The sequence below is a fragment of the Spermophilus citellus genome (assembly GCF_964194105.1).
Source record: "Spermophilus citellus genome assembly, chromosome: 13".
Classification (NCBI taxonomy): domain Eukaryota; kingdom Metazoa; phylum Chordata; class Mammalia; order Rodentia; family Sciuridae; genus Spermophilus; species Spermophilus citellus.
Window position 1 is genome coordinate 23,601,986 of NC_138193.1, and position 27,193 is coordinate 23,629,178.

The window sequence follows — 27,193 nt, forward strand, 5'->3', positions numbered from 1 at the left end:
AGCTCTCTCTTTGTATCTCTAATACCTATTTATAGTTTTTCCATTTATATTTTATCTTTATGTAGAGGTATATGTACAGAGACTCAGAGAAAAATTGAAAAGCAATAAATATCCCATTATCTCCAGCATAATCTCAAATATGAAGGGATTCTTTCCATGTTTTTGTATGAATCACAGCATTTTACTGACATAAAATGTATTTATAGCTTTGAAAGTTCAGTTGAGTCCAGTACGGTGCCATACACCTGTTATCCCAGGAATTGGGTTGACCGAGAAAGGAGGAATCCAAGCTTAAGGAAAGCCTGAGCAAATTAGCAAAACCCTATCTCAAAATAGAAGTGTAAAATAGGGCTGGAGATGTAACTCAATGGTAGACCACTTGTATAGCATGTGAGTGGCTCCAGGTTCAATCCTCAGAACTGCACACACACACAAGTAACAAATAAAAATAAAAGAATTTGTGTAGAACAGTATTGACAACTGAACTACCATTTTAGAAAGTGAGGAATGAATACTTGCTCTCCTGGCTTATGACTTGATCTTTTGTTTTGGAAACCATAAATATGTTTACAAAGCGAAATTAGTTTCCTTTCATTTGTAAGACTACGGACACATCCTCTTTATCTTGTTACTTACCTAACATGAAGTATACTGTACCAGTAAATAGAATAATTGTTAACAAACTCCTGGGTAGAAAATCAGATAACAGTTTTCCAAAGAAGTAAGAAGACACTCTGTAGTATCCACTGATGTACTCTTGTCTGCAGAACAAAAACACATACCATACATCCCAGATTAGTCCAGGAAGGCACAGCCCAGAGGAGACTCTGCTGTGCAGACTCCTGCTGCCACCAGGTCTGACACTGTAGATGTCCAAGGTTTGTAGGCTGACCCCCACCCCCACGTCATTCTCCACTTCAGGTGCAGCCTCCCTGGAGCATCAGCCCACCAAAGCTCTTGCCAGGATCCTCTCATGACAGCACTCCTCCTGTGCTGCCCACTCTGGCCCACATCACCCCTCCAGGGACAGAGTCTGCATCTCCTCACTTTCCTCAGAGGCTATATTTCTCCTCTGAGCTGTGCTCTGCTTGAAGAGCAAAATGTTGGGCTAATCTAAGTGATAACAGAGGCTTTTCTTCTTCCCACTTATGATTGTGACAAAGGTGGCTTTATTATTCTTCAAGGCCCTACAAGCAGGTGCAGTTTCCTAAACTCCTTTTACTTTATTTATTTTTAATTTTAATTTTTTTAGTTGTAGTTGGACACATTACCTTTATTTTATTTATTCATTTTTATGTGGTGCTGAGGATGGAACCCAGGGCCTGGCATGTGCTAGGAGAGTGCTCTAGCACTGAGCTACAATCCCAGCCCTCTCCTTTTACTTTTGCTACTCTCATAATAAAAAAAGAAGAAAAAAGACTTTTTCCTTCAATGATCATGTCTATCAACAATACACCCTTTCAGATACTAAATCTTCATCTTTCCTCTTCTTCACATGGATTTCCTGTATTTTCAAACTGTTCCACCAGTATCTTCATTCCTTCCCTCTCCGATGATTGCTATCCTTGGTGCATATGTAAGCATGGGCAAATCTCCTTTATATTTGAAAATCTCAAGAGAAAAACTGAACCTTTTCTTCTTTTCCTTTGATTCCTTCCATTCTTAAATCCACTGAAGGCTGCACACCTTCAATTCTTTGTCAGCTTTACTACTACTGCTAATTTGCTGATTAACCCACCACTACAATTCTACCTAGCTCCTCAAAATGTTCTTGCTAGAGTCATCTTGATTTGTTATTTTCTAGAAACAAAAAGATAATTTCAGCCCCTCTATTACTTGCTTTCTCTGCAGCACTGGAATTTGCTGACTACACCTCACCCCAAAACTCACTCTTCCTTTGGCAAGAGGCCCCATACACTTGACTTTCTACCCTGTTCATTTTTTTTAGTTAATACTGGTTATCTCTGCACATACTTTGAAAGCTCATACTGTATATAATAGGTATATATGATTTGTATTCATCCTTTAAACAAATCAACATATGAAAGAAAAGAAAAATACTGATATTCTCCCAATAAGATCCTTGGTCCAATTATGGATATCACCAATTTAGTCAACAGACATCAAGCTCCTTCCTAAAATAGAGATCTATTCACATAAAGAGCTTCTTCTCAAGTGCAAAGGTCTCCTTTGCTGACACGTTGGGTAAACACTGAAAGCCAATTAGCAGACAGAGTGTCCAGGTCCTGCCAGGACAGAACAGAAACAAAAGAACCATAGTTTTTTTTCCATAAAAAAAGAAAGAAAGGAAGAAGAAAAATTACTATTCTGGTTAAAAGAGAGAGGAAGAATGACCCCATGAGGTCTCTCCCAGTGTAGGGTATAGAAATTCTGTGTGGGAAGTAAAAAAAAAAATCATTCTGGGGTTGGATATTGGCTATAGTTGCACAATGAGCAGGTGCTTGATGCACTGAACAGTAACTGTACATTCAAAAAGGATTAAAAGGGTAAAATTTATGATGTATCCAGTTCAACAATAAATAGATACAAATATATATGAAAAATAAAATTAATTTTCCACTCATTTTTCAATGCATGAACACATCCTACCCACAATGAATATAATGTTTACTCAATACTTATACTCAAAAAAATATGAAATGGATTTTTCCAAGCTTGAAAAAAATAACAGCATTGATTCAAATTTACTTACTTAATCTGGATTTCAGTGCAATCATTTTTTAGGTGAAGGAGAATAGAACTTGTAACCAGTCCACCTATGATTGTGGTAATGATCTTTTTAAAAAAGGAAAATGAAAAAGATAAAGGAAATAGTTTCAATTAGAAGTGAAAAATGTACACCATTTATGATAAAATATACAGCTTTATAATCAGATTTCACCACTGAGATAAACAATTTACATGGCTTGGCCAAAGTCTCTGAGAGAATCAGAATACAGTGCACACTATTACACTACTTTCTAAATTAAGTTGAACACTAACCTGTTTTTGTTGTATTGAGGGAATAACAGAGCAGATTATTGGAATGGCCAAGATTCCTCTCAGTGTCTACCAAGTATTCCCAGTTCAGGGCCCAGTTCAGGAGCGGGACCCATGAATGTCCTACAACATAGTAGCAAAGCAATGCAGGCACCTGGCAAAGTTGATCTGGGAACAAATTAAAGACCATGCAGCTAAGAGGGATGACTTCAACTGAGCTCTCAACTCTTCTGCCAGGAAACATGCATATTTTCCACCTGCCCATTTCCCATAATCAGGATTGCAACCAGGATCTCACATATGCAAGGCAAATATGCTCATACTGAGCCACATCCCCAGCACTTTTTGTTTTGCATAGGGTCTTGCTACATTGCCCAGGTTTGTCTCTAACTTTTGATCCTCCTACCTCAGCCTCCTGAGTAGCTGGGAATACAGCCATGTACCAACATATTAGGCAACTATTTTATTCTTTAAGAAGTTTCAAGTGAAAATTCTTACATTAGAAATAAGAAAAAGAAAAAAAATACTCATAATTCTTAAGTAGACTATATCAGACCCAATTGCTCCCACATAAGAATCTCACAGCAAAATGAAAAGAATCTTTCAGATTACCCTCTCTATAGAGGTCCTGTAATTAGGCAGCAAGTTTTTGAATGAACACCAGGAAATCCATCTGAGTTGGTGACAGAAGGAGGTGACATAGGTGGTTTCCATGAAGGCTGGTCTCCTCTTCTTAAGACCACCTGAGAGTTCTTCTAATTCAGCTTTTGTGTCTTTGTACAGGGATGAGTTAGCATAAAACTCAGCTAATGTTTTTGTAACTGTTTTTTTTTTCTCTTAGGAAGTTCTTCATTGTGGCTGACTTTAGAAGAAAAATAGATAAAGAAGGGAAATATTATTAGCAGACAAGAACTGACTTAACCCAATTTTCTCTGACTCATTTATGAGACAACAATTTTATTCTAAAGCTATCATGAGTGTTGTCATTGATGTAAACATTAGTAAACACAGCTAATTGGCCAGATTCTGCCATAATCATATGGATAGAAAAAACTCACTTGACCCTAACCCTAACCCTAACCCTAACCCTAACCCTAACAATTTGGATCTCAGTTCTTGAAATAGACTTCTTACCAAAAAGAGTTATATTTCTTAGTATAAAATCTTGTCCTTATTTTCTACTAGGAGAAAATACATAAAGTACCAAATTTTTATTATAAAAGTACAATAAATAATAAGCAAATTTATTTTTAGTGAATTTTCCTCTTACAATAACAGCATCATATAATTGCTCATTCATAAATTGAATATAAAACACAACACTCATTGACAATAAAGTCTATCTATTGGCTGGCATCAGAACATGGCATAAACGTGAATTCACAAAGCTAAGTTTTAATGAGCCACTACATTGCTAAGCTTTGGTCAAACCAATTAGGCAAATATCTGTGAATCTAAAAGATTCATATACCTTCATTGTCTTCTTCCTCTCTGTTTAATACCACAGCAGAGGTAATTCCATAAATGACGTCCAGGAAGAAGTCAGCAGGGTCATTGTGGGGCTCACAGGAATAACCTGTAAAAGGAGATACCCCAAGAACTCAGCGTGATGGTCTTGGAATGTAAACAGGTCTCATTTCCAGATGGTGATGGAGGGAAGACAGAATCTTAATATTTCTCCCTCCTCTTCTTGCTCTCTTCTCACCTCACAAATTTGTACTTTCTTTCATCCTATTCATTCATGCAGACTTTCAACAATATTCTATCTGCCAGCAATACATGTGTGGGTATCATAAATCATGAAACTCGAACAGCTATCAATATGCTCTGGTGCTTCCCAATACTAAGCTTAGTACTTCCCAGTAAACTTAGTACTTCCCAGTACTAAACTTTAGTACTTCCCAGTACTAAAACTAGGTCCAGAAAAAAAGTACTAAAACTAGGTCCAGAAAAAAAGTATTAAAGGCCTGGGTACAGTATGTTTCTGAGTTCACGTAGGGACTGCTGAAACTTCTCTGTGCATGCAGCAATGACTGCTTCTCTGCCTACTGAATTTGGAGGTGCAAATGATAACCTCACATGCTGCCATATTCCAAATATGGAGCAGCATTCTTGAGAACATGACCAGCAGGTTATACCTGAACTGCCACCTCAGCTTCTTTTGGCACAATCATCTGAAGAGAGCCTGAAGTCTGACTTTCAAATTCATCTCCACTGGACTCTCCAGACTCATACATGCTTGGTTAGATTTATTTTATTTTATTTTTCAAATAGTTTGTTAGTTGTTGATGGACTTTTATTTTATTTATTCATTTACTTATGATGCTGAGAATTGAACTCCGTGCCTAACACACTCTACCACTGAGCCACAACCTAAGCCCAGGTTATATTTAAATGACAGAGATTAAAATAAACAAATAAAAAATTAGCTAGTGAGTATTCAGTACTGCATTTGGAGTCATGGAGAAACACGTATGATCATCTCCAAATGTCTTTAAGTAGATTTTTGGAGCCATTTTTAAAAAACACATACTTCAATATGAAATAGAACCAGGCAGCTCAGAAACATTGGTTTATTAAAAATGAATTTAGAACCACACATTCTATTGACTATTATTCACACCCATTCAATTCATAAAAATCAAATATAATGTTCCTAGAAAGTGGTGTAGCATCTTCATGAGCCCTTATCAAGGCAGAGCAAGATCACTGCCAAGTCAACATAGAAAAACCACAATTGATTCTATGATCAAGAAGAAAGTAATACTGGTACTTTCCAAAAATATTGAAATGACAAAATAACTAGATGACAGTACAACCAGTTAAATAATGAACTTTCAGGAAAAGAGCACTGTAATGGTTTGGATTTGAAGTATCTCCTTCCCCAGATTCATATGTTTAGAACTTGGTCCCCAATGTAGCAATGTTGGGAGGTGGGACTTTTAGAAAATGATTGGCTCATGAGGACTATAATCTCCTTAGTGAATTAATACATGTGATTAATTAAAAATATGAATAAATTACTGGGAGATGGGACCTAGATGGAGGAAGTTGGTGAGTGGGACATCTCCTTAAAGGTTTTATGTTTCCCTTGCCCCCCCTCTCTCATTCTACTTCCTGGATGTCTTGAGCTAAGCAGCTTTCCTGTGCCATGTCCTTCTGCCATGAGGTTCTGCCTTATCACAGTCCCAAAGTAATGGAACCAACTGAAGGTGAACTGAAACCTCTGGAATCATTAGTCAAAATAAATCTTTCCTCATCAAAGTTGATTTCCTCATGTATTTATCACAGTGATGAAAAGTCGATTATCAGAAAATATGTACCAAGAAGAGGAGTCATTGCTGTGACTGTGCCTACCCATGTGGTTAAGAAGCCTTTGGAAGTGATTTGCAGGAGAAATCTGGAAAGGTTTGGTGATGACAGCTATAGTAGCCTTAAGGTATTTTAAACAGAGCTTATTGAACAATTCTGGTGGGAGGTCAGAAGACTAGAATGACCATAGGAATGCAGACAGTAAAGATTATATTCATGAGTTTCAGATGGAAGTGAGGACTCTTTGGGGAACCAGACTGGAGGCCATTAGTAATACATCCTGGAAAAGAACATATGTACACTTTTCCATGTCCTTAGGCTTTGTATGAAGTTGAATTTAAATGTGATGGATTAATTAATCTGGTGGAGGAAATTTCAGTGCAGCACAACATTTTGATCTGTTTGACCATCTTTATAATAAAAAATCAGGACTAAATATCAGAGCAGAAAGATTTTGAAAATTTTGTAGTTTGGCCAGAATTTAGCATGACTAAAAGCAAAACAAGTATTTCTCATAGAGACAATAGGAGAGATGCCTTGAGGGCATTCAGGAATTGACCAACCTGCATAACAGGCTCAAGGATGTAAAAATAAAAACATGTTGAAAGACTTTAAGAAGAGTCCTTGAAAGACTTTAAGAAGAGTCCTTCTTAGGGGTGCCTAAGAAGTTCTTTCCCTAGGATTCCTTTCACCCTGTGTTATGGTTTGGATGTGAGGTATCCCCCAAAGGCTCACATGTGAGATAATGCAACAAGATTCAGAGGAGAAATGTTGGGTTGTAAGAGTGTTAACTCAATCAGTGATTAATCCCCTGATAGGGATTAACTGAGAGTAAGTGAAGTGGTAGGGAGTTGCTGGAAGAGGTGGGAACTGGAGGCGTGGCTTTTCTATCTGGCATGTGAAGACCTGTATCCGCTTACTGATCATCATGTGAACTGGTTCCCTCTGCCACACTCTTCTGATGTTCTGCCTCATCTTGAGCCCGGAGGAAAGGAGCCTGCTGTCTATCCATTGAGACCTCTGAAACTGTGAGTCCAAAATAAACTTTTCCTCCTCTACAATTGTGCTGATTAGGTCTTTTAGTTGCAGTGGTGAAAAAGCTAACTAAAACACCCTGCTTAGCTGCGCATGCATTCAGAACTGCTGCAACCATGGTTCAAGAGGTCCAGAAGAGAGCTGTGGCTGGCTGTACAGTTTGCTATCATCCACATGATGCTGGTTTTGCAGGAATGCAGGATGCTAGAGTTAGAGAAGTCTCTCAGACTTCAACAGAGAGTTCAAATGAAGGCCTGAGAGCCAGATAATGTGTTTCAGAGTTGGAATCCCTGAAGGTGAACCCTGAGAAGACAAAGTGTGAAACTTTGAGAGTGAAGCAAATGATGCAGTGGAATTCCAGGAATTAAGAGATCCCTTGAATGTAGAATGTCTCCCAAGGAAAGCTGCAGACTAGGAGCAGAACCAGAAGAAGGAGCCACAGGGGTTACAACCAGTAAGGACAGAGGTGGAGGGGCTTCCCCAGCCCTAAGAGCCCAGATCTTGCTACCATTGTCTCAGAAGCTAAACGTGGACCTACAGAATTTAATGTTTTCACTGCTTTGGTCCAATCCCTTTATTCTATGTGCCTATTTCTCCCTTTTAGAATGGGAAGGTTTACTCTGTCATTATATGTTGGAAGCATAGAACTTTTTTTTATATATATAAGAGTGTACAGCTAAGGTTTTGTCTTGAATCTTAGAGGAGATATTGAAATTAGACTTTTGAGACCTGGTAGAACTGTTAAGGCTATAGGGATTCTTGGGATTGAATGCATTTTGCATTATGAGATAGGCATGAGTTTCTTGGAACCAGGGTAGAAATTTATGGTTGGCATATGAAGTGTCCCACAAAGATTCCTGTGTACAAGGCTTGGTCCTCAGTGGAAAAATGTCCAGAGGTGGGGCTTTTAAGAAACAATTGGAGGGGCTGGGGATGTGGCTCAAGCGGTAGCGCGCTTGCCTGGCATGCGTGCGGCCCGGGTTCGATCCTCAGCACCACATACCAACAAAGATGTTGTGTCCGCCGAGAACTAAAAAATAAAAATTAAAAAAAAATTAAAAAAAAAATAAACAATTGGATATAAAAGTTCTAACTTCATGTGGATTAATCCATTTGATGTATTAATAATTCCAATTATTCCTACTGGGAGGTGGGACCCAGTTGGAGGAAATAGGTCACTGGAACATGCCATGGGAGGATTTGAAATTCCATTCCCTTCCCCTCCCCTCCCCACCTCTCCCCTCCTCTCTAGTCATCATTATCCCCCCTCCTCCTCCCCCTCTTCCTTTTCCTCCTCCCTCCTCCTCTTCCTTCTCCCTCTCCCTCTCCCTCTCCCTCTCCTTCTCCCTCTCCCTTTCTCTCTCCCTCTTCCTCTCCCTCTCCCTCTCCCTTTCTCTCTCCCTCTTCCTCTCCCTCTCCCTCTCCCTTTCTCTCTCTCCCTCTTTCTCTCTCCCTTTCTGCTTCCTAGCAGCCATGAACTGAGCAACTTTCCTCTACCATATTCTTCCTCATGAGATTCTTCCTTGTCTCAGCTGAGTTCCAAAGCAATGGAGCCAGCTGACCATGGACAGAAGTCTCTGAAGATGTGAGCCAAAATAAATTATCCTTTTATAAGTTGTTTTTCTCAGGTGTTTTGTCACAACAATGGAAATCTGACTACCCATCAATGATAACTGAGAATCATAACAGACAGGTCCAGTAAAAATACTCAGATGCACACACACATGCATACTCAGATAGGAGAGGAAAAAGAAAGAGACCTAAAAAACAAACAAGCACTGCCCAAAATGAAGAAAAATTCTGGCACCAAAGTAACCAAAGATGTTTTAGGGAGGTGGAATCCCAGGTACCTCTATATTATCAAACAGCACTCCTGTGGACTTCTCTGCTCTCTCCCAACATAGGATGAATGAAGGATCAAGCACATGCAAAAAGTCTACTACACCTGCTGATGAGAAGTATTCCAAAGCCTTCTGTGCAGGACCATGGTACATTAATTTTCCTGAAGCCAAGATGGTGAGGCTGTCAAACAGCTTGAAGATGAAATAGTGAGGTCTATGAATAGAGAAGATAACCGTCCGTCCCTGCTGAGAAATCCTAAGTTAAAAGGGAAAACAATGAATCATTAAATATATGAATCCTGAACTTCTTGGTAAAATATTTTATTCTTGCTATTAGACCATTTGTTCCCAGTTCCACTTGATTTTCTCTTATGGAGTTCTCATCTCATTTTATATTATCTACATGATTACTGGGGAAATGAAATTCAATATTTTTATTAAAAACACTAGGACATGGGCTGGGGATGTGGCTCAAGTGGTAGCTCACCTGGCATGTGCAGGGTGCTGGGTTCGAACCTCAGCACCACAAAAAAATAAAGATGTTCTGTCCACCGAAAAACAAAAAAATAAATATTAAAATTCTCTCTCTCTCTCTCTCTCTCTCTCTCTCTCAAAAAAAAAAAAACTGGACTTCTTAAAGGATTGTGAATCAACAGTCTGGAATCTACTATAAAGATTCCTGGATAGTCTTCCCAGATTTTGAATTAAGATCTAGGGTGGGTACAGGGATTAATTTTTATTTTTTATTTTTTTTTTGTACCTGGGATTGAATCCAGGGGTGCTTAACCACTTAGCCCTCTTTTATTTTGTATTTAGAGACAGGGTCTTATTAAGTTGTTTTGGGCCTTGCTAAGTTGCTGAGGCTGGTGTTGAATTGTTATCCTCCTGCTTCAGCCACCGAGCTGCTGGGATTGCAGGCATGGGCCACTGCACCTGGCAGGAGTCCATATTTTTCAGAAGCATCCCAGGTAATCTGTAAGTACACTTGAGTTTGAAAACGAGTTATAGAGTAAATATTATTAAAGGTGTCATATGGTAAATTCTCCTTGATCAATTATATCTTTTAGGTTTAATTTTCATTCTTCTAACCTGATAAAACAATTAACATTACTATGTGTTTGCTAAATGCTTTAGAAACAGCCATGTTTTCATGTTCACAATATTGTTATAAGGCAGTTCTGATATAATTATTTTCTTCTTTTTACATTTCAGGCTTAACGTTCAAGCAGATGATCAAAGGGTCATCAAATACTAGGGAAAACTTTGAGTTTGATTTCTGGTTTAATTCTACAGTATAAGCAGTGCTAAACTTCCTTTAAAAAGGAGTTATAGCTTATGGGTAGAAGACACAATGACAAAATCACTGTTGAAAAACTATATTTGAAATACTTTAGGGACCGGGCATAAAGGTGCATGCTTTTAAACCTAGGTATTCAGGGAGGGTAAGGAAGGAGGATTGCAAATTTGAGGCAAACCTGGGAAATTGAGTGAGATCCTGTCTTTAAAAAAAAAAGAAAACAAAAAATTAAAAGAACTGGAGATATATAGTTCAGTGGTAGAGCACCCCAAGGTTCAAACTTTAGTACTAAAAAAAATTATGAGAATGGTGGTTCCATTCCCAGCTTTCCAAGAAATCTCCATACTGCTTTCCAAATTGGCTGCACCAATTTGCAGTCCCACCAACAATGAACAAGTGTACCCTTTCCCAGCATCCTCTCCAGCACTTGTTGTTGTTGGACTTCATATGGCTGCCAATCTTACTGGAGTGAGATGGCATCTTAGGATGGTTTTGATTTGCATTTCTCTGACTGCTAGCGATGGTGAGCATTTTTTCATGTACTTATTGATTGATTGTATGTCCTCCTCTGAGAAGTGTCTGTTCAGGTCCTTGGCCCATTTGTTGATTGGGTTATTTGTTATCTTATTATCTAATTTTTTGAGTTCTTTGTATACTCTGGATATTAGGGCTCTATCTGAAGTGTGTGGAGTAAAGATTTGTTCCCAGAATGTAGGCTCCCTGTTTACCTCTCTTATTGTTTCTTTTGCTGAGAAAAAAACTTTTTAGTTTGAGTAAGTCCCATTTGTTGATTCTAGTTGTTAACTCTTGCGCTATGGGTGTCCTATTGAGGAATTTGGAGCCCTACCCCACTGTATGTAGATCATAACCAACTTTTTCTTCTATCAGACACCATGTCTCTGATTTAATATCAAGCTCCTTGATCCATTTTGAGTTAACTTTTGTGCATGGCGAGAGAAAGGGATTCAGTTTCATTTTGATGCAAAGGATTTCCAGTTTTCCCAGCACCATTTGTTGAAGATGCTATCCTTCCTCCATTGCATGCTTTTAGCCCCTTTATCAAATATAAGATAGTTTTAGTTTTGTGGATTGGTTACTGTGTCCTCTATTCTGTACCATTGGTCCACCCGCCTGTTTTGGTACCAGTACCATGCTGTTTTTGTTACTATTGCTCTGTAGTATAGTTTGAAGTCTGGTATCTCTATACCACCTGATTCACACTTCCTGCTTAGCATTCAGCCAATTTGGAAAGCAGTATGGAGATTTCTTGGAAAGCTGGGACTGGAACCACCATTTGACCCAGCTATTCCACTTCTCGGTCTATTCCCTAAAGACCTAATAAGAGCATGCTACAGGGACACTGCTACATCGATGTTCATAGCAGCACAATTCACGATAGCAAGATTGTGGAACCAACCTAGATGCCCTTCAATAGATGAATGGATAAAAAAATGTGGCATTTATACACAATGGAGTATTACTCTGCATTAAAAAATGACAAAATCATAGAATTTGGAGGGAAATGATGGCATTAGAGCAGATTATGCTAAGTGAAGCTAGCCAATCCTTAAAAAACAAATGCCAAATGACTGCTTTGATATAAGGGGAGTAACCAAGGACAGGGTAGGGACGAAGAGCTTGAGATGAAGATTAACATTAAACAGGGATGAGAGGTGGGAGGGAAAGGGAGTGAGAAGGGAAATCACATGGAAATGGAAGGTGATCCTCAGGGTTTTACAAAATTACATATAAGAGGAAAGGAGGGGTAAGAGAAGAATAATACAAGTGGAAGAAATGATTTACAGTAGAGGAGGTAGAGAGAGAAAAAGGGAGGGGAGGGGAGGGGGGATAGTAGAGAATAGGATAGACAGCAGAATACATCAGACACTAGAATGGCAATATGTAAATCAATGGAAGTGTAACTGATGTGCTACAGCAATCTGTATATGGGGTAAAAATGGGAGTTCATAACCCACTTGAATCAAACTGTGAAATATGATATATTAAGAACTATGTAATGTTTTGAACGACCAACAATAAAAAAAATTATGAGAAGACAGCTTGAATATGCATACTTGAGAAGCACCTAGTATATGTTAACTGTGTGTGGAAAGATGCTTTACCTCAAAGATAATCAGGCCAGTAGGCCAATAATTTCAGTACAATGGGAAATAGAATTAGATGAGGGTTCCATTTAAGCAAAATAGGAGACTTACATCCCATTATGAAGATAATACTAGTAGAACATCAAAAGTCTCAACAGGAGTGATCTAAGAATATAAGACAGCTCATTCTTGGAGAAAAAAATAAACAAAGCATGAAATTTAAAAAAAAAATGCTTATTTTGGAAACTAAAAGAAGCTCTTTTTTTTTTTTTTTTACAAAGCAGGACTTATGTGTGTGTATGTGTTTGATAGTGAGATATTAGATGTTGGATGAAGAAAATAACTAAAGAGATCCCCCCAAAAAGGGATGATTAAGTCTTCACTCAAAAAACACAACTGTAGCCAGCAGGTAATAGGGAGCTGGACTAGAAGCAGGAAGCATAATTGCATGACAGCCATGCTTCCCAAAATGTTGTCTGAGGACCAGTGGCAATGTTATCAGAATCCCCTGTTTGATTCTCCTGTGGAGAATCTTAGGCTGTATCTCAGACTAAAGAAATAGAATATGCATTATAACTAGACCATTGATGATAAGAATACACATAAGTCATTTAGAATGACCAATTGGAGCTCCCTGAAGTAGGCAGCATGCTTGTGTGCTACGTAGTGCAAAACATAAAGAAAGCAGTTATATATTTTGTATCAATCCATCATTTGCTAATAAACATCATTAACATATTTCTAAATAATAAAAATATCTTGGGTATATTCTGAAATGGTACCAGAAGGCTAGACCCATAACTTGGCATCTACACTTGTATGTGCACTTTACATTTCAAAATGAACATGTTTAATTATCCATCTTTGCATCTTTCTGTTTCTTATCTGCTAGCACAGAACCTTGCTTATGGGGGCATGGGCACCAGAGGAAGTGACATAGTGATAGAGAGGGTGAGCCATGAAGGTGGTGCGTCTGGCAGGTTAATATATGAGGCAGAGGGGTTCCAGAGGTGGTAGACCAAAGCAACTGGGATACTGATTGCATTAAACAATTAAATTACTTAACTGAGAAAATAAGCAAATATATTGAGATAATGGGCCATATTTCTCACTGTCTAAAGTGACTTGCAAAGATTGAAAGGACAAAATTTAAAATAACACTGAAGGGGGCTAGGGCTGTAGCTCTGTGGCAGAGCACTTGCCCAGCATGAGTGAGGCACTGGGTTTGATCCTTAGCACCACATAAAAATAAATAAATAAAATAAAGTATAGCTGTCCATCTACAACTAAAAAAATATTTTAAAATACACTGAATTGTTAGATTGGAATTAGGAATATTATTATGAATTCATGGGATTTTAATGATAACATTAAATGCTAAAAGAAATATCAACATTTGCAGATGTATGTTTATTTGTGACTATCAGAAATTCACATGTAGGTGTTGGTAATGTTGCTCAGTGGCAGATTGGGTACATACAATGTGCAAATCACACAGAGACTCATAAATGCACATGTAAGTATATTTATAATTATTATCTGAACAAATAAAATATAGAATCAGATTTCTACTTTATATGTGTGTACACACACACACTTACACATGTATATTTCCTAGATTTGTCTACTAAAGGCAATGCCACTAGAAGCTAAGCCATTCCAATAGTAGTAAGTGCACTAAACAACCAGATCTTGGTTTCTAACCAAGGGCACCTTCTACAAATGGCTGATATAGTACAACATGAGCATGGAACATCATAATGACCACAAAGGAAAGAAATGCTGGACAAATGATTAGGGAGAAGTCAAAGGAACACAAAAGCCACATTGAATGAACTCTAATAGGCCCAATCAGGATCAACTTGATCACTAAAACAGGGAGTGATAGAGATTCTGACTCACTGAATCATATGGGAAATGAATAGGGAAGATGAAACACCTCTTTCTTAGATATGCTGTCAACAATTACATGTTAGGCAGCTACCACAAGAGCAGGAGATTTGGGTGCATCTACAATTGGTGGGGGACATTTGATGAGGAATAGAATTTGGCACTAAATAGTCTATTTTATTTCCCAATAATATACTAATCTATTCCAGTGTGGGGAAAACAGTAATTTATCAGAAGAGAAGTCCAGCAGACACCAATGTGATCAGATGATGGAGGTATACACCAGCTGTGGTGGGTGAAGCTCAGGTGTGTTATACTGGGAACTCAGCATGGTTTCATGCCTGAGTCAGCCTAAACAACTGTAATAGACCATCTGAAGGTCACTCATGAAATGTCCTAACTCAACCACATGAGAGCCAGAGAAAGACTGAGCATCTCTTCCAGATTAGAGGGGAAAAAATGAAACATACAGGAAATATGTGTTTCTTCAGAATCCTGAGAGAGAAAGAAAGCAGGGTGAGCCTGTGACATCTGACTGGAGTTGAAGGACTCAATAATTGTGAAGCTGTCATTGTTAAGTTCCTCACTGGGAGGTTGATATGGTATAGTGTCTTTATATCTTGGAGTTTAAACTAAGGAGTATTAAGTAGTGATAGAGGATGATGTAAAGTAAAAAAATCTATGTAATGGTGAGCAGAGACATGGAGGGCAAGAAAATGCAGTAAAATGTAACAATTGGAGAGTCTAGGGGAGAAGAGTGGATTTTATTTGTAATATTCTTGGAGCCATCTTATAATTTTGAAATTATTTTTTATACTTTCAAATGAATTTAAAAGTTAACTTTTGAAATGTTGTTTCCTATAAACTTTCCTTTCACAGTCTTGCATTTTTTTTTTCTTTTTGTTATTGGGAATTGAACTCAAGGGCACTTAACCACTGAGCCACATCCCTAGTCCCTTTTTGTATTATATTTAGAGACAGGTCTCACTGAGTTGCTTAGAGCCTCACTAAATTGCTGAGGTTGGCTTTGAACTCATGGCCCTCCTGCCTCAGCATCCAAGCTGTTGGGATTACAGACATATGCCACCATGCCCAGCTCCACAGTTCTCTCTTCTTTTTTTTTTAAAGAGAGAGAGAGAGAGAGAGAGAGAGAGAGAGAATTTCAATATTTATTTATTAGTTCTCGGCGGACACAACATCTTTGTTTGTATGTGGTGCTGAGGATCGAACCCGGGCCGCACACATGCCAGGTGAGCGCGCTGCCGCTTGAGCCACATCCCCAGCCCCAGTTCTTACTTCTTAATAAAAGCTATTGTCATTTCTTTTGCTTAATTCTTCCTCTTAATAGGCCCCAAATCTCAGGCATCATTCTCTCAATTCTCAAAGCCCAGGTCCACTTCCCAAACTGATTGTTTTTTCCAGCCTCAAACAGATTCAGAACCTGTGCTCCTCACCACTGCAGCATGGGCACCTTAGTCCAGACCCCATCCTGCCTCAACAGTTCCTTCTTAGAGTCCTTCACTCATCCTATCCAAACTTCACAGCCTTCCCTATAGCCATTGCCCTGCTCTAATATGCTCAAAATGCTTCCATGAGTCTTTTGTGTTAAGTGAAAGGTAATCAAACTAGATTTAAATGGGTCTGTTTTCCAAACTCAGATTCTCAGTAACCAATCATAAGAGCTCTATATTACCTGAGTTGCATTACAAGGAAGGCCCCTCTGTTTAACCCCTTAAGGAAAGTAACTTTCTAATAACCTCTCTGCTATATGTTCTCTTCTTTCTTCTGCCCTTTTCTTCCTATAAAGCCAACCCCCTTTGCTCAGTTCATTGAGCATTCATTGTTCCCAATTCTAGAATGGCAAATGAAAGCTTATTGTATCTTTAATAAGACAAAAAATGACCCCATGTCCCTAGCAAAAAGAATAGAAAGCCATATATTTAACACTGGCCTAGGAGAGCTAGGCCAGCCCAACTTCATCTCACATCATTTCTAACTGTGAATGGATGAATTCTGGCTTCCCCAAAACTCACATGTTAAAGTCCTAACCCCCAGTTTCTCAGAATGTGGCTACTTTTGGAGATAAGTGTCTTCAAATTGGTCATTATGATTGCATGAGAACCTTGAAGGTCCTCACTCACTGGTGTCCAGTTAAGAGGAGATTAGAAACTGGCACAGAGGGAGAAGATGATCATCTACAAGCCATTAAGAGAGGCCTTGGAAAAACAACCTTGTGGAACATCTTGATATCAACTTTCAGCCTCTAGAACTAGAAGGAAATTAATTTCTGTTGTTTGCCTCCAGTCTGTGGTATTCTGTTTTTACACCAAAATCACCCAGTTTCCTTTCCCCTTATCTACTAGGTTCTGTCTCTGTGGTCTCTCTGATGTTCCACACACACCAGGAATGCTCTTGCTCAGGGCCACTGGCTGCTCCTTCCACCCAGAACTCTTTTCTGCAAATACATCAGGTCTCACTCCAGCTCACCTGTCACATGCTTGTGGTCTTCCCTGACCCTCCTACTATTTAAAACAGCTTCCCAACCCCATTACCACTTTCCTTCCCTACATTCTTATTTCATCAATCTCTATAACATTTCTTTGTTTGTTTATAATTTCCCTCTAACAAAGAAGTAAGAAAGCCTGCGATGTATTCTGATTTCCCTGAACCAAGAATATATGGTAAACAGAAGTAATCATATATTGAATAAATAAAAGAACTTTACCTTTTCAGGAGCAAAAAAACAGCACTTGTAGTGCTCAAATCTAAACCAGTTGTTGGTTTATCCAAAAACAAGATGGGAGGATCTGTGATCAGCTCCATTGCTATCCTGGTCCTTTTTCTTTCTCCCCTAGATAAAACCTAAAGCACAGATTATTACATTATCAGCAAGAATGGCACAGTCAGTATGATTGTTGAACAGTCCTGACAGAAATACTTTATCTCATTATCCTAATTATTGTGAGCAACAAATAAATGAACATGGGGGAGAAGAAAGAAGTTTCTCTTAAAAGTGAATAAACTGAGGGTCAGAGCAGAGCTGCTAAGTAAGTGCCGAGACTGGATATGAAGCTCATGCTTTGAACAGTCCTGCATGTTTTTAAGTATATTTAGGTTTAAGATAGTCTATTAGAACATGAAGAGTCATTGCCCTGACATAGTGAAATTATAGCCTAAAATGGGAGAGAAAAATAGGAGAGGAAAAGGGGAAAACTTTATGGTGATTTATTAGACTTCTAACAACTTCCCACACTGTTTTCACCAAAAGTCCCCAAGTGGACTTACCAAAAATAGGAACATTTAGAGCCAGAAATGTTCACTATATACCATACCACACTGGCACCTTTTCAGTTTCTACAAGGTTTTCCATACTGACATTGTCCATGCCCTAACTGAATGCAGAATTTCTACTTTACCTTTTCAGACTTAAAAGAAGACAGGTTATTCAACAGGGCAACAGGCTCACTCATTTGAATGAGTCAATGTCATTCTGTGTGTGAGTAGAGAAGGAAGGTTTTAGGTAGGCAGAAAGTTAGAAGCAATTATGAAATTCAGAGTTCCCAAAGAGTCTCTTAACAGGATTCAAACAAGGGTGCTATTGACAATTGAACCATAAAAGACATTTGGAGACAATTTAGAAAATGTGTCCAAATTAATATGAACTCCATATAGATGATGATGTAAATACATTACTCATTGTGTTAGTTGATAATGGTATTAAAACAAGGAAGGCAACGTTCTGGTTTGTTGGAGATGCATAACAAGAGGTAAAATATTATATATATATATATATATATATATATATATATATATATATATATATATATATATATATAATTTATATAAAATACTTCAGTAAGAAATAGCTATAGTAACTAAGGAAGAAGATATTAACAACTGAGAAATCTAAGGGAATGGAATTAGAAATTTACTCTTCTATTAATGATTCAATGATCACATTATAGTAAGGAGACTATCTTTTCTGTTTTTAATTAACTTTTTAAAATATATATATATATATATATATATATATATATATATATATATATACAGCAGAATGCATTAAAATTCTTCTTAAACATAGAGAGCACAATTTTTCATATCTCTGGTTGTATACAAAGTATATTCACACCAATTTGTGTCTTTATACATGTACTTTGGATAATAATGTCTATCACATTCCACCATCATTTCTAACCCCATTCCCCCTTCCTTCCCCTCCCACCCCTCTGCCCTATCTGGAGTTTGTCTATTCCTCCCATGCTTCCCCTCCCTACCCCATTATGAATCAGCCTCCTTATATCAGATAAAACATTTGGCTTTTGTTTTGAGGGGATTGGATAACTTCACTTAGCATTATCTTCTCTAACTCTATCCATTTATCTGCAAATGCCAAAAGTAAAAAAAAAATTGAACTATGGAATTCAATTAGATTATTTGAATATAGGCAGTCAGTGACTACCTCTGCATATTTTTCCAGCAAACATAAGCAAGAAATTTAAGGCTGCGAGTGCTTGATGTTAAAGAAAAGTTTAGAATCCCACAGAAGAAACTCAAAAGTCAAGTCAATAAACAGATGAAAAGCAAAGACAACTCAATCACTAAGTACACAAAAAATAAATGGTAAATAGTGTCATCCTAGGGTTATTCTTCCATAACAAATATATTTCACATGCAAGAATATCCACAATAATACAGGAAGCATCAGCCAGTAGAACCCCAACTTTCATTGCTTCTAAGTCGGGGAGTTCTTAAGGAGGTGAACCATTTACAGTCTAAGTAGCTCATTATCACACACAGCTTCAAATGTCTGCTCAGCAATCCCTGCCTACAGACTGTTCAACTGTTCAATAGTGTTAAGTTGATGCATTCCACTCAATTTTTCTCTCTGATGCCTAAGTAGGCATTAACTGTTTGTCACACTTCACTCTTTGTCACACTGTTCACAACTGTACCTCTCAAACCTAAAGAAGCCTGGAATATAGATCTGGAAATAGGACTGGCAAAGGAAAGGAAAGAAAGGAGAGAGTGAGGTGGGGATAAGAAAACTGACAAAGAAAGGCTCCAAAAATTCTTGGTGACTATATGAATTAAAAGTAAATTATAATTTGAAAAAAATACAATTTTGAAAGAAAAATTAAACATACAAAGCAATAATCCTTGGATTCTTGTCATTTATTGATTCCAGAAATTCACCTCAAAAAAGTCATGGAACAAAGGTCCCAGGAGGAAGAGAAAGAAAACAGCAGTTAATAGCAGGAAGAGAAACAGGAAGAAGAAGGGTTAGTTCAAACACATCAAATGAGCCATGACTTAACAATGAGGGTGGAAAGGGTCCTGGGAGGAACACTCCCCACACCAGACCACACTCCATTCCTAGGATACAACCATTATTAAGAGTATTTTTCCACTTAATTTCCACCTTCATAGTATGTAAGTAGTCATTGTTCTCATCATTACAGAAAGCAGCCACTTTTGACCCCACACATTTTGGGGAACACACATTTAGATCATAGCATCTACACAGGAGGGCATCTTTCATGGATATGATACTATCAGGTTTTTTCACACTACCTTGGAATTTGCTACTTTATCCAGGTCTAAATCTTCAATGACTTTATTGATCCTTTCATTTTTTTCATGATTTGTCATAGCCGTTGTAAGCCGAAGAGCCGCTGAGAACAGTAAGTTTTCTCTCACTGTCAGGGTGCCCATCACGATATCATCCTAAATGCAATTTTTTTTTTATTTTTGAAATCAGGAATCAACATTTTCCTTTTACCAAAAAATGTTTTATTTTTACTTTCCATTAGGAAATTGCCAAACATATTAAAAAAATAGACAGAATAATATAATAAACTCCACATCTTCAAAATTCAATTTCAGTAATTATAAACTCATTATCAGTGTTGTCTCATCTATAATTTGAAGAAAATTCCAGACATCATAGTACATAGTTCTATGTGTATATAAAACGTAACCACAATATGATTATCATACCTAAAATTTGTTAGTGATAATAATTAATATCATTAGATTTCCATTCAGTTTTCCCTATTTCATACTTGTTTCTTTACTCTGTAATGATTTTAGATGCTTAATCATAAATCTGCTCCAGGCTGGACTGACTTCTCTCTGGGAATTTTTTTCACTAATTTTCTAAGTTGAGTGTAATTTTCCCTGTACATGTGTCTTCTTCTGTCTCATTTTAATCTCCTCAGTCATATTTCAGTATATGTAACTTAATCCATGATCTATAAAAATAACATTATCAAGGTAAAGTTCAAGCTAATAGTAAACTTTTAACTATACCAATTGCAGTGACCCACATAAAGATAGCTGCAGAGTCCAAGGAAGTCATTTTCATTCTCAATCCGCACACCACGTTTGAGCCCAGGTAATCATGCCCACTAGAACCAGATACAGCCAGGTTGCTTTGTACAAGGATTTGCAAACACATCTTCTAGGGAAAGGAAAAAATGCTAGAAGGGTAAAAAGGACAACTGTGGACACTTGTAAATTATACACAAGCCAGAATTGATAACATTGTCCAACAGGATCATTTTCCAAGTCCTTGTTGCTTTTCCATTTAACTGTTGAGATGGAAGATTATGAAAGCTGGTGGAATGAATATTGGTTATGTGAGCATGTCACATAAACAACTAGAAGCATAATAAGCTGTAAGTAAAGAGTATGCTCATACAGATGAAACAAAAAAGGCAATTTTACGAATTCTTACCTGAACCACATAACCCAAATTACATTTGAAATTATCAGATTGAGGTGCTCCATTGATCAAAACATCTCCAGATAATCCAGATGTATCTCTCCTTGCAGCTAAGATATTTAGCAACCTATAAAAGGACATGTATGTTACAGATTTCTCTCCTCCATTATAGGCCATATCTCTCATATTCTGCTAAACTTAGAAAATTTACTACTCCAGAAATATGAGGTTTAACTAAAATTATTTATATGTTTAAATTATCATCATCTTTTTGTTGTTGTTGTTGTTGTTACAAGAAAACCCAAAGGTATATAAGCGAAGCCATGTTGGCTGATCCAGCACAGTCTTCCCAAATGAGTTTCTAGCTGTCTGAATTTGGTGGATCCAGCTCAGGCAATGTGCTTCTTTACCAAAAAAAAAAAAAAAAAAAAAAAAAAAGGATTCTTGTCTTCAATTATTCTTTCAGCTCCATCCTCCCACTTTTATCATTATTCCCTTTCTCCCCTCTCCAATCACTTCTAATATGGCCAACATCACCATATCAATTGTTTAGTTATGCCCTAGTAAACTTTAAAAAGTCATCTTTAAAAATCACACAACAACTACACAGAAGTGGTTGAGACATATTTTCTGTTATACTCACAAAGATTTCCCTCTACTTTGGTGTGCCAGAATAGCATTGAGACCAGGTTTCATGATTCCATTGTAAACACAAAAGCATGATGATTTATCGTTCTACTTTAGATGCAGTACTATTTATTTAGACTCTGCAATGATACACTCAAGGAAGACTGAAGAAATTGCAGACAGAAAACAAGCACCAAATCAAAGAAAAAAGACTTATTGGTTAACAGAAGTCTAGTCTATGAAGGATGTTATTATTAGTCAATATTTATAAGAAAGATGGATCAGGTCCCTCTAAATTCATTTCAATTATTCTTTAAACCATGATCCTTTTTGGACAACTATTCCATTTACAATAACCTCAAAAATAAAATAAAGTACTGGGAATTAAATTAACCAAGGAGGGGAGAGACCTCTACAATGATAACTACACAATGTTGAATAAAGAAACTGAAGAACTTAGAAAATAGAAAGACATCCCATATTCTTGGATAGGCAGAATTAATATTGTCCAAATGGCTATACTACCAAATGCAACAGACATATTCAATGTGTGTAGGTACCTGCATACATACACTCCTAGGTCTGTCCATTTAGAAGGCACAGGAGCAATGACACCCGAATAGCAACGAGTGTTCAAATCACCCAGATCATGTTTTCTCAATATCATTCTCCAAAAATGAACACTGGAGGATTCCAGGACTGGGAAGGCAAGTATACAATAAATTTGGAACTTCTTGCTATGCCAAAGAATTAAGATTGGTGGGATGAGTTAAAAAATAAAAAAATTAACCTGTCTTGAAAAATGTCCTACTGACTAAATCAGCATCAATAGGAGTATGAAGATAAATAACACTAATGAAGCATTACAATTGAGTGTTATTGTATAGAATACAAATCCATACTAGACACTGTGGTGCACTATTGTAATCCAAAGACTCCTTATGCAGATGCAGGAGGATTGCAAGTTCGAAGCCAGCCTGGAAAATTTAGCAAGATACTGTCTCAAATCAAAATATAAAAGGACTGGGGAAGTAGCTTAGTGGTATAGTAACTCTTAGTTCAGTCCCCAGTAAAGGAACCTAAAAAAAAATACAATCCATGAGTCTATACAGTAACTAAAAGGAGAAATGATGAATGAAGATTTTTCCTATAATTGGAATGCAAATTATGAGACAATGAAAATAGGAACTCACCCTTTATCAACGATCATAGTGGTTGCTGATCCACACAGGAGTCACCACAGTGGAATGAAACTCAAGTTTAATAAACAACAAGATTCTGGAGTAATATCAGAGTATCACCATTCATATTAATCAAGTACAAAGAGGAAAATGGTGATCTGATGGTGAAGTTTGACAGACAGCAACATAACCAGGTGATCAGTTTTAACATCACCTGGAGTGGGATGGGACTAGAAAGTACCAGGATGGACAAGACTGCAGAGACACGATGTGGTGGTTAGTCACTTATGTGAGGAACACAGTGAAGAGTGATCCTCAGGACCTCTCCTGCCTTCACTCTGAGGATACATCATTTCTTGGTTGCTACCAGAAAACAATTGAGTGATTATACAGGACAGGAATCATCTTTCTAGAAAGTAGTACTAAAAGAACTAGGGATAAAGGTGTATCATGTGGATAGTGTGCTCTCAAGTGACTCACAAAAATCAGTAGTAACAATGGACACAAATGAGACACAGTGATGGGAGCAAACAGTGCAGTGTGGACAGTTAAGAAATCTGGTGAAAGGGTTATGCATATGCAGCTTTACATCTCAAATTATTTCAAAATAGATAACCAGACCAATCTCTCAAACAGGGTGAAGAATTTTCCTCACAATTATAGGATATCCACACATCTGCTGGAATGGAGAATTTTTTTTCATAATATTTTTTTTTTAGTGGCCAATGGACCTTTATTCTTTACTGATTTATATTTAGTGCTGAGAATTGATCCCAGTGCCTCATGCATGCAAGGCAAGCACTCTACCATTGAGCTACATACTCAGCCCTTTTTTGATAATTTTAGCATTGGTAAGAGAAAGCTCAAATGCTAGATATGGATAAAAACTAAGCAAAATAAAATTCTAAGAAAGTAGGGAAAATTAATAAATTCTCATGATCAATTTTTGTCTTATTGTCTTCTTAAACAATGAACAGAAAAGCAAAAATCCAAAGAAAAACCAAGATTCTCATGACCTTTTCTTGAAATATTGTCATCATTTTCAATAATGATAGTGTTATCCAACACAAACCAAAAATAAGATAATGAGAGTGACCCTTCACACATCAGAGATTATTTGAGTCCAGCAGATAGGAGAAAGTTTGGAAACATTGCAGCCAGAAAAATATGACCTTCTCATGAATAAAAAACCAGAAATGTGAATAAGCATGAAAACCAATGCTTGCTATGTTTGTAACAGTAAAAACAAAATAAGAGCTTCAAAACTTACTACATTTTATAAGCCTAACAAAGCACAAAACAATGGCCTCCTCCTTTGTAGAGATGCAGACCACTAAGCCATAAACTCAGTGTGAACTCTTGAATAGAGGAGACCCTTAGTATATTGAGTCAGTAGTCTACCAGGTAAAAAAAGATAAGCAAGAGGAATTGGAAGTGTAGCTCAGGGGGAGAATGATGACCCAGGGAGCACAAAGCCCTGGGTAAAGTCTGTAATCCACACTCCTCCACGCTCCAACAAAAAAAAAAAAAAAAAGGGGGGAGGGGAAGGATAAAGTGAAGGGCAAGGTAAATATACATACCCACAGTATGTTTGAACAACTATTCAATATGCATGTGGTCAATGACATTACTTTCTACAAAGAATCTTGTCAGCATTTCATGAATCAATTTTAATGAGTCAATTTTAATTCACTAAATGGAATCATTTTAGTCCTAGTTTAGTCAAAAGGAATGAAAGCATGTGTCTATACACCAGCACAAAGACTGAAACACAAATGCTCACAGTAACTTATTGGTATTAGGCAAAGCCTGTGATGCCTGAGATAGGTCATTAAAAGTGGTCTTTTAAAAAGTTCATATACATACTTGATATTTGATAGTAATTTTTTTCTCAACTGTTTCCCTACAAAATAGAAAGCCACCCTTCACTTTTTCCTGATAGCAGATGTTATGGAAACTTAACACAGCCCCTTCAGGAAATGTCTTCAGATCACTGGAGGTCATCTCAGGGAGGTCACGGTTGTTTCTTTGTAAAAATGGAATATAATCCTGGACATTACTGGAAGACATTTTGACATATTCTGCCTTTCTGTAGAAGGGGAAACAATGTAAGTTGATAGTCCATATAAATGTGATTGTAAACCCTTGCTACTATATTTAAATCAATTCTGTTTTAAATCTAGTGTGCTGCACTAGATTCCTTTCTAATAGTCAGCCCACATCACTATGATGAGAACAATCTTTGAACCCATAATGGAAGGAAAAACAACTTTGAATCCTCAATTAGATGAAACACTCAAAATTAGATGCCAAATAATTTCCTGATAATTAAAAAGTACCCAAAACTCATAATGGAGGGAAAAGACAGGTGAGAGTTTTAAGTGCCTGGCATAGTATTTGAAAACATAGTATGACACAACTTACATTGAGGGATAGCCTACACCATCATCATGTGCCACATTTTTTTTTTAGTTTATAACATTGTTATTATGAATACAACCTTAGTCAAGCAGTCAAGCACAGAAGAAAGCTCTCTGAATTTATAATTCTATACTTTATATTACTGGTTGTTATGAACCTTCAATCAGCTGAGAAAGTAAACTTCATCATAATTTTTCACAATGGCAAATCATTTCCTTAATGGTCATTTAAATTCTAGCAAAATTTTAAATTAACTATGAAAATTATTAAGTAAATCAAGCCAAGAGTTAAGAAGCTCCATACTTTAAAGCAAAAACTGAATATCACATTCATAAAGTAGATTTACAACATTTCACTAAATAAGTTGCAAAGGCCCATTAAAATATTTAATTAGAGTAAGACATTAATTCGAACTGGTCTTGTGCAAGAGGTTTGAAATGTTACCTGCAACAAACCTAGCTTTGTTTTTGAAAAGCCAATGTCATCCATGAAGAAATTTCTCTCTGCCCCTAATTTTTTCAAAAATAACAAAATTCTAAAAAAGAATTAAGTAGGAAAAAGAGGTAGCACACTCAGTCCTTAAGACTATGGGGTCAGCAAACATCAGGAAACAGAAGACTGAGAAAAGCAAAGTTATAAAGCTAACTATCAATGATGCACAGGCATACATATTAATATTGTACTTTCCTCTAACACAGTGCTAAGGGCTTTCCTAAATTAAAGAGGAGAAAGGCATGTGGAAACTAGCCACTGGAATAAACCATGATAACCATTTCCTTACTAGCATATTAAAGTTATATCACAGAACAGAGACCTAATATGATAATAAGACAGGTAGCACATGAAGACTACTTCTTCTATGATGCAAAGAGCCCAGGTGGGCTCTAAGACTGCATCTCTATATGAAATGACATCACTGAGTTTCTGCCTGCCTATATATGCAATTAAACACACACACAAAAAAAAAAAACCAACAACAAACTGTGTATTTCTCTTTCTTATTGAATGACTGTTAATCCCATTCCCACCTGCTGCCTTCCCTATATTAGAGCTTAAGAATCAAAGCCTTGTTCCTGCCAAACAGTATTCCTGCCTGATTTTACTTTGGGGGAACACAGGAACCTGCAGTACTGGTAACAAAAATGGTGTGTACTTCAGTTTGAAAATATTAAATGTGCAAAATTAGAAAGTGTGGGAAAAATCTAAAAGAAAATGCTCCTACTGCCTTCTATTAGCTAAATGCAATCCATTTCTTCAAGCAAAACAAAAGAGATTCATCCAAAGAATTAAATCTGATCTCTAAAGATAATTCACATTATTTTTCATCAAAACATAACATCTTCATTCCTGAAGTGAGTTTCATATTTTTGTATTCCAAATTTCCAATAGCAATGGTAGATAAAGAAAAAAAGAAGACAAAACAAGAACAATTCCAATACCTATAACCTTTCCAGGAATTCCCACCCTTAGGCCTTTCCTAGAAAAGTCCCAAAGATTCCTAAGCATGTATGCCAGTATTTACATTATGATTCCATTTAGCATTAAAATGGTCTTTGAGTTCAGTCATAGAGTATGAACTTTTGCCTCTTTGCTCTAGCCTGTCTCCTCTATTTAAAGTAAATAAAATAATAATATTAACAGAAATATCTCCTTTAGCTTTTTATTGCAAAACCACAATTTCTAAAAATCATATTTGTATTTGAAAATTAATTGCATTTGAAAATTGAATTTTCACTTAATATCATAATATCTAGTTA

General features: G+C 37.0%; 1 protein-coding gene across 1 annotated transcript in view; it reads right to left on the reverse strand.

The window, feature by feature from the left end:
• Positions 1-4,463: 4,463 nt before the first annotated feature.
• Positions 4,464-27,193, reverse strand: part of LOC308632483 (broad substrate specificity ATP-binding cassette transporter ABCG2-like) — a gene marked incomplete at both ends in the record, with an annotated part of 42,028 nt that continues 19,298 nt past the window's right edge. The window contains 6 exons of the mRNA XM_081264577.1: positions 4,464-4,576; positions 9,293-9,444; positions 17,206-17,342; positions 20,052-20,207; positions 21,220-21,334; positions 21,851-21,942. Of these exons, the coding sequence (XP_081120703.1) occupies positions 4,464-4,576; positions 9,293-9,444; positions 17,206-17,342; positions 20,052-20,207; positions 21,220-21,334; positions 21,851-21,942 (765 nt within the window). The remainder of the gene's footprint in view (positions 4,577-9,292; positions 9,445-17,205; positions 17,343-20,051; positions 20,208-21,219; positions 21,335-21,850; positions 21,943-27,193) is intronic.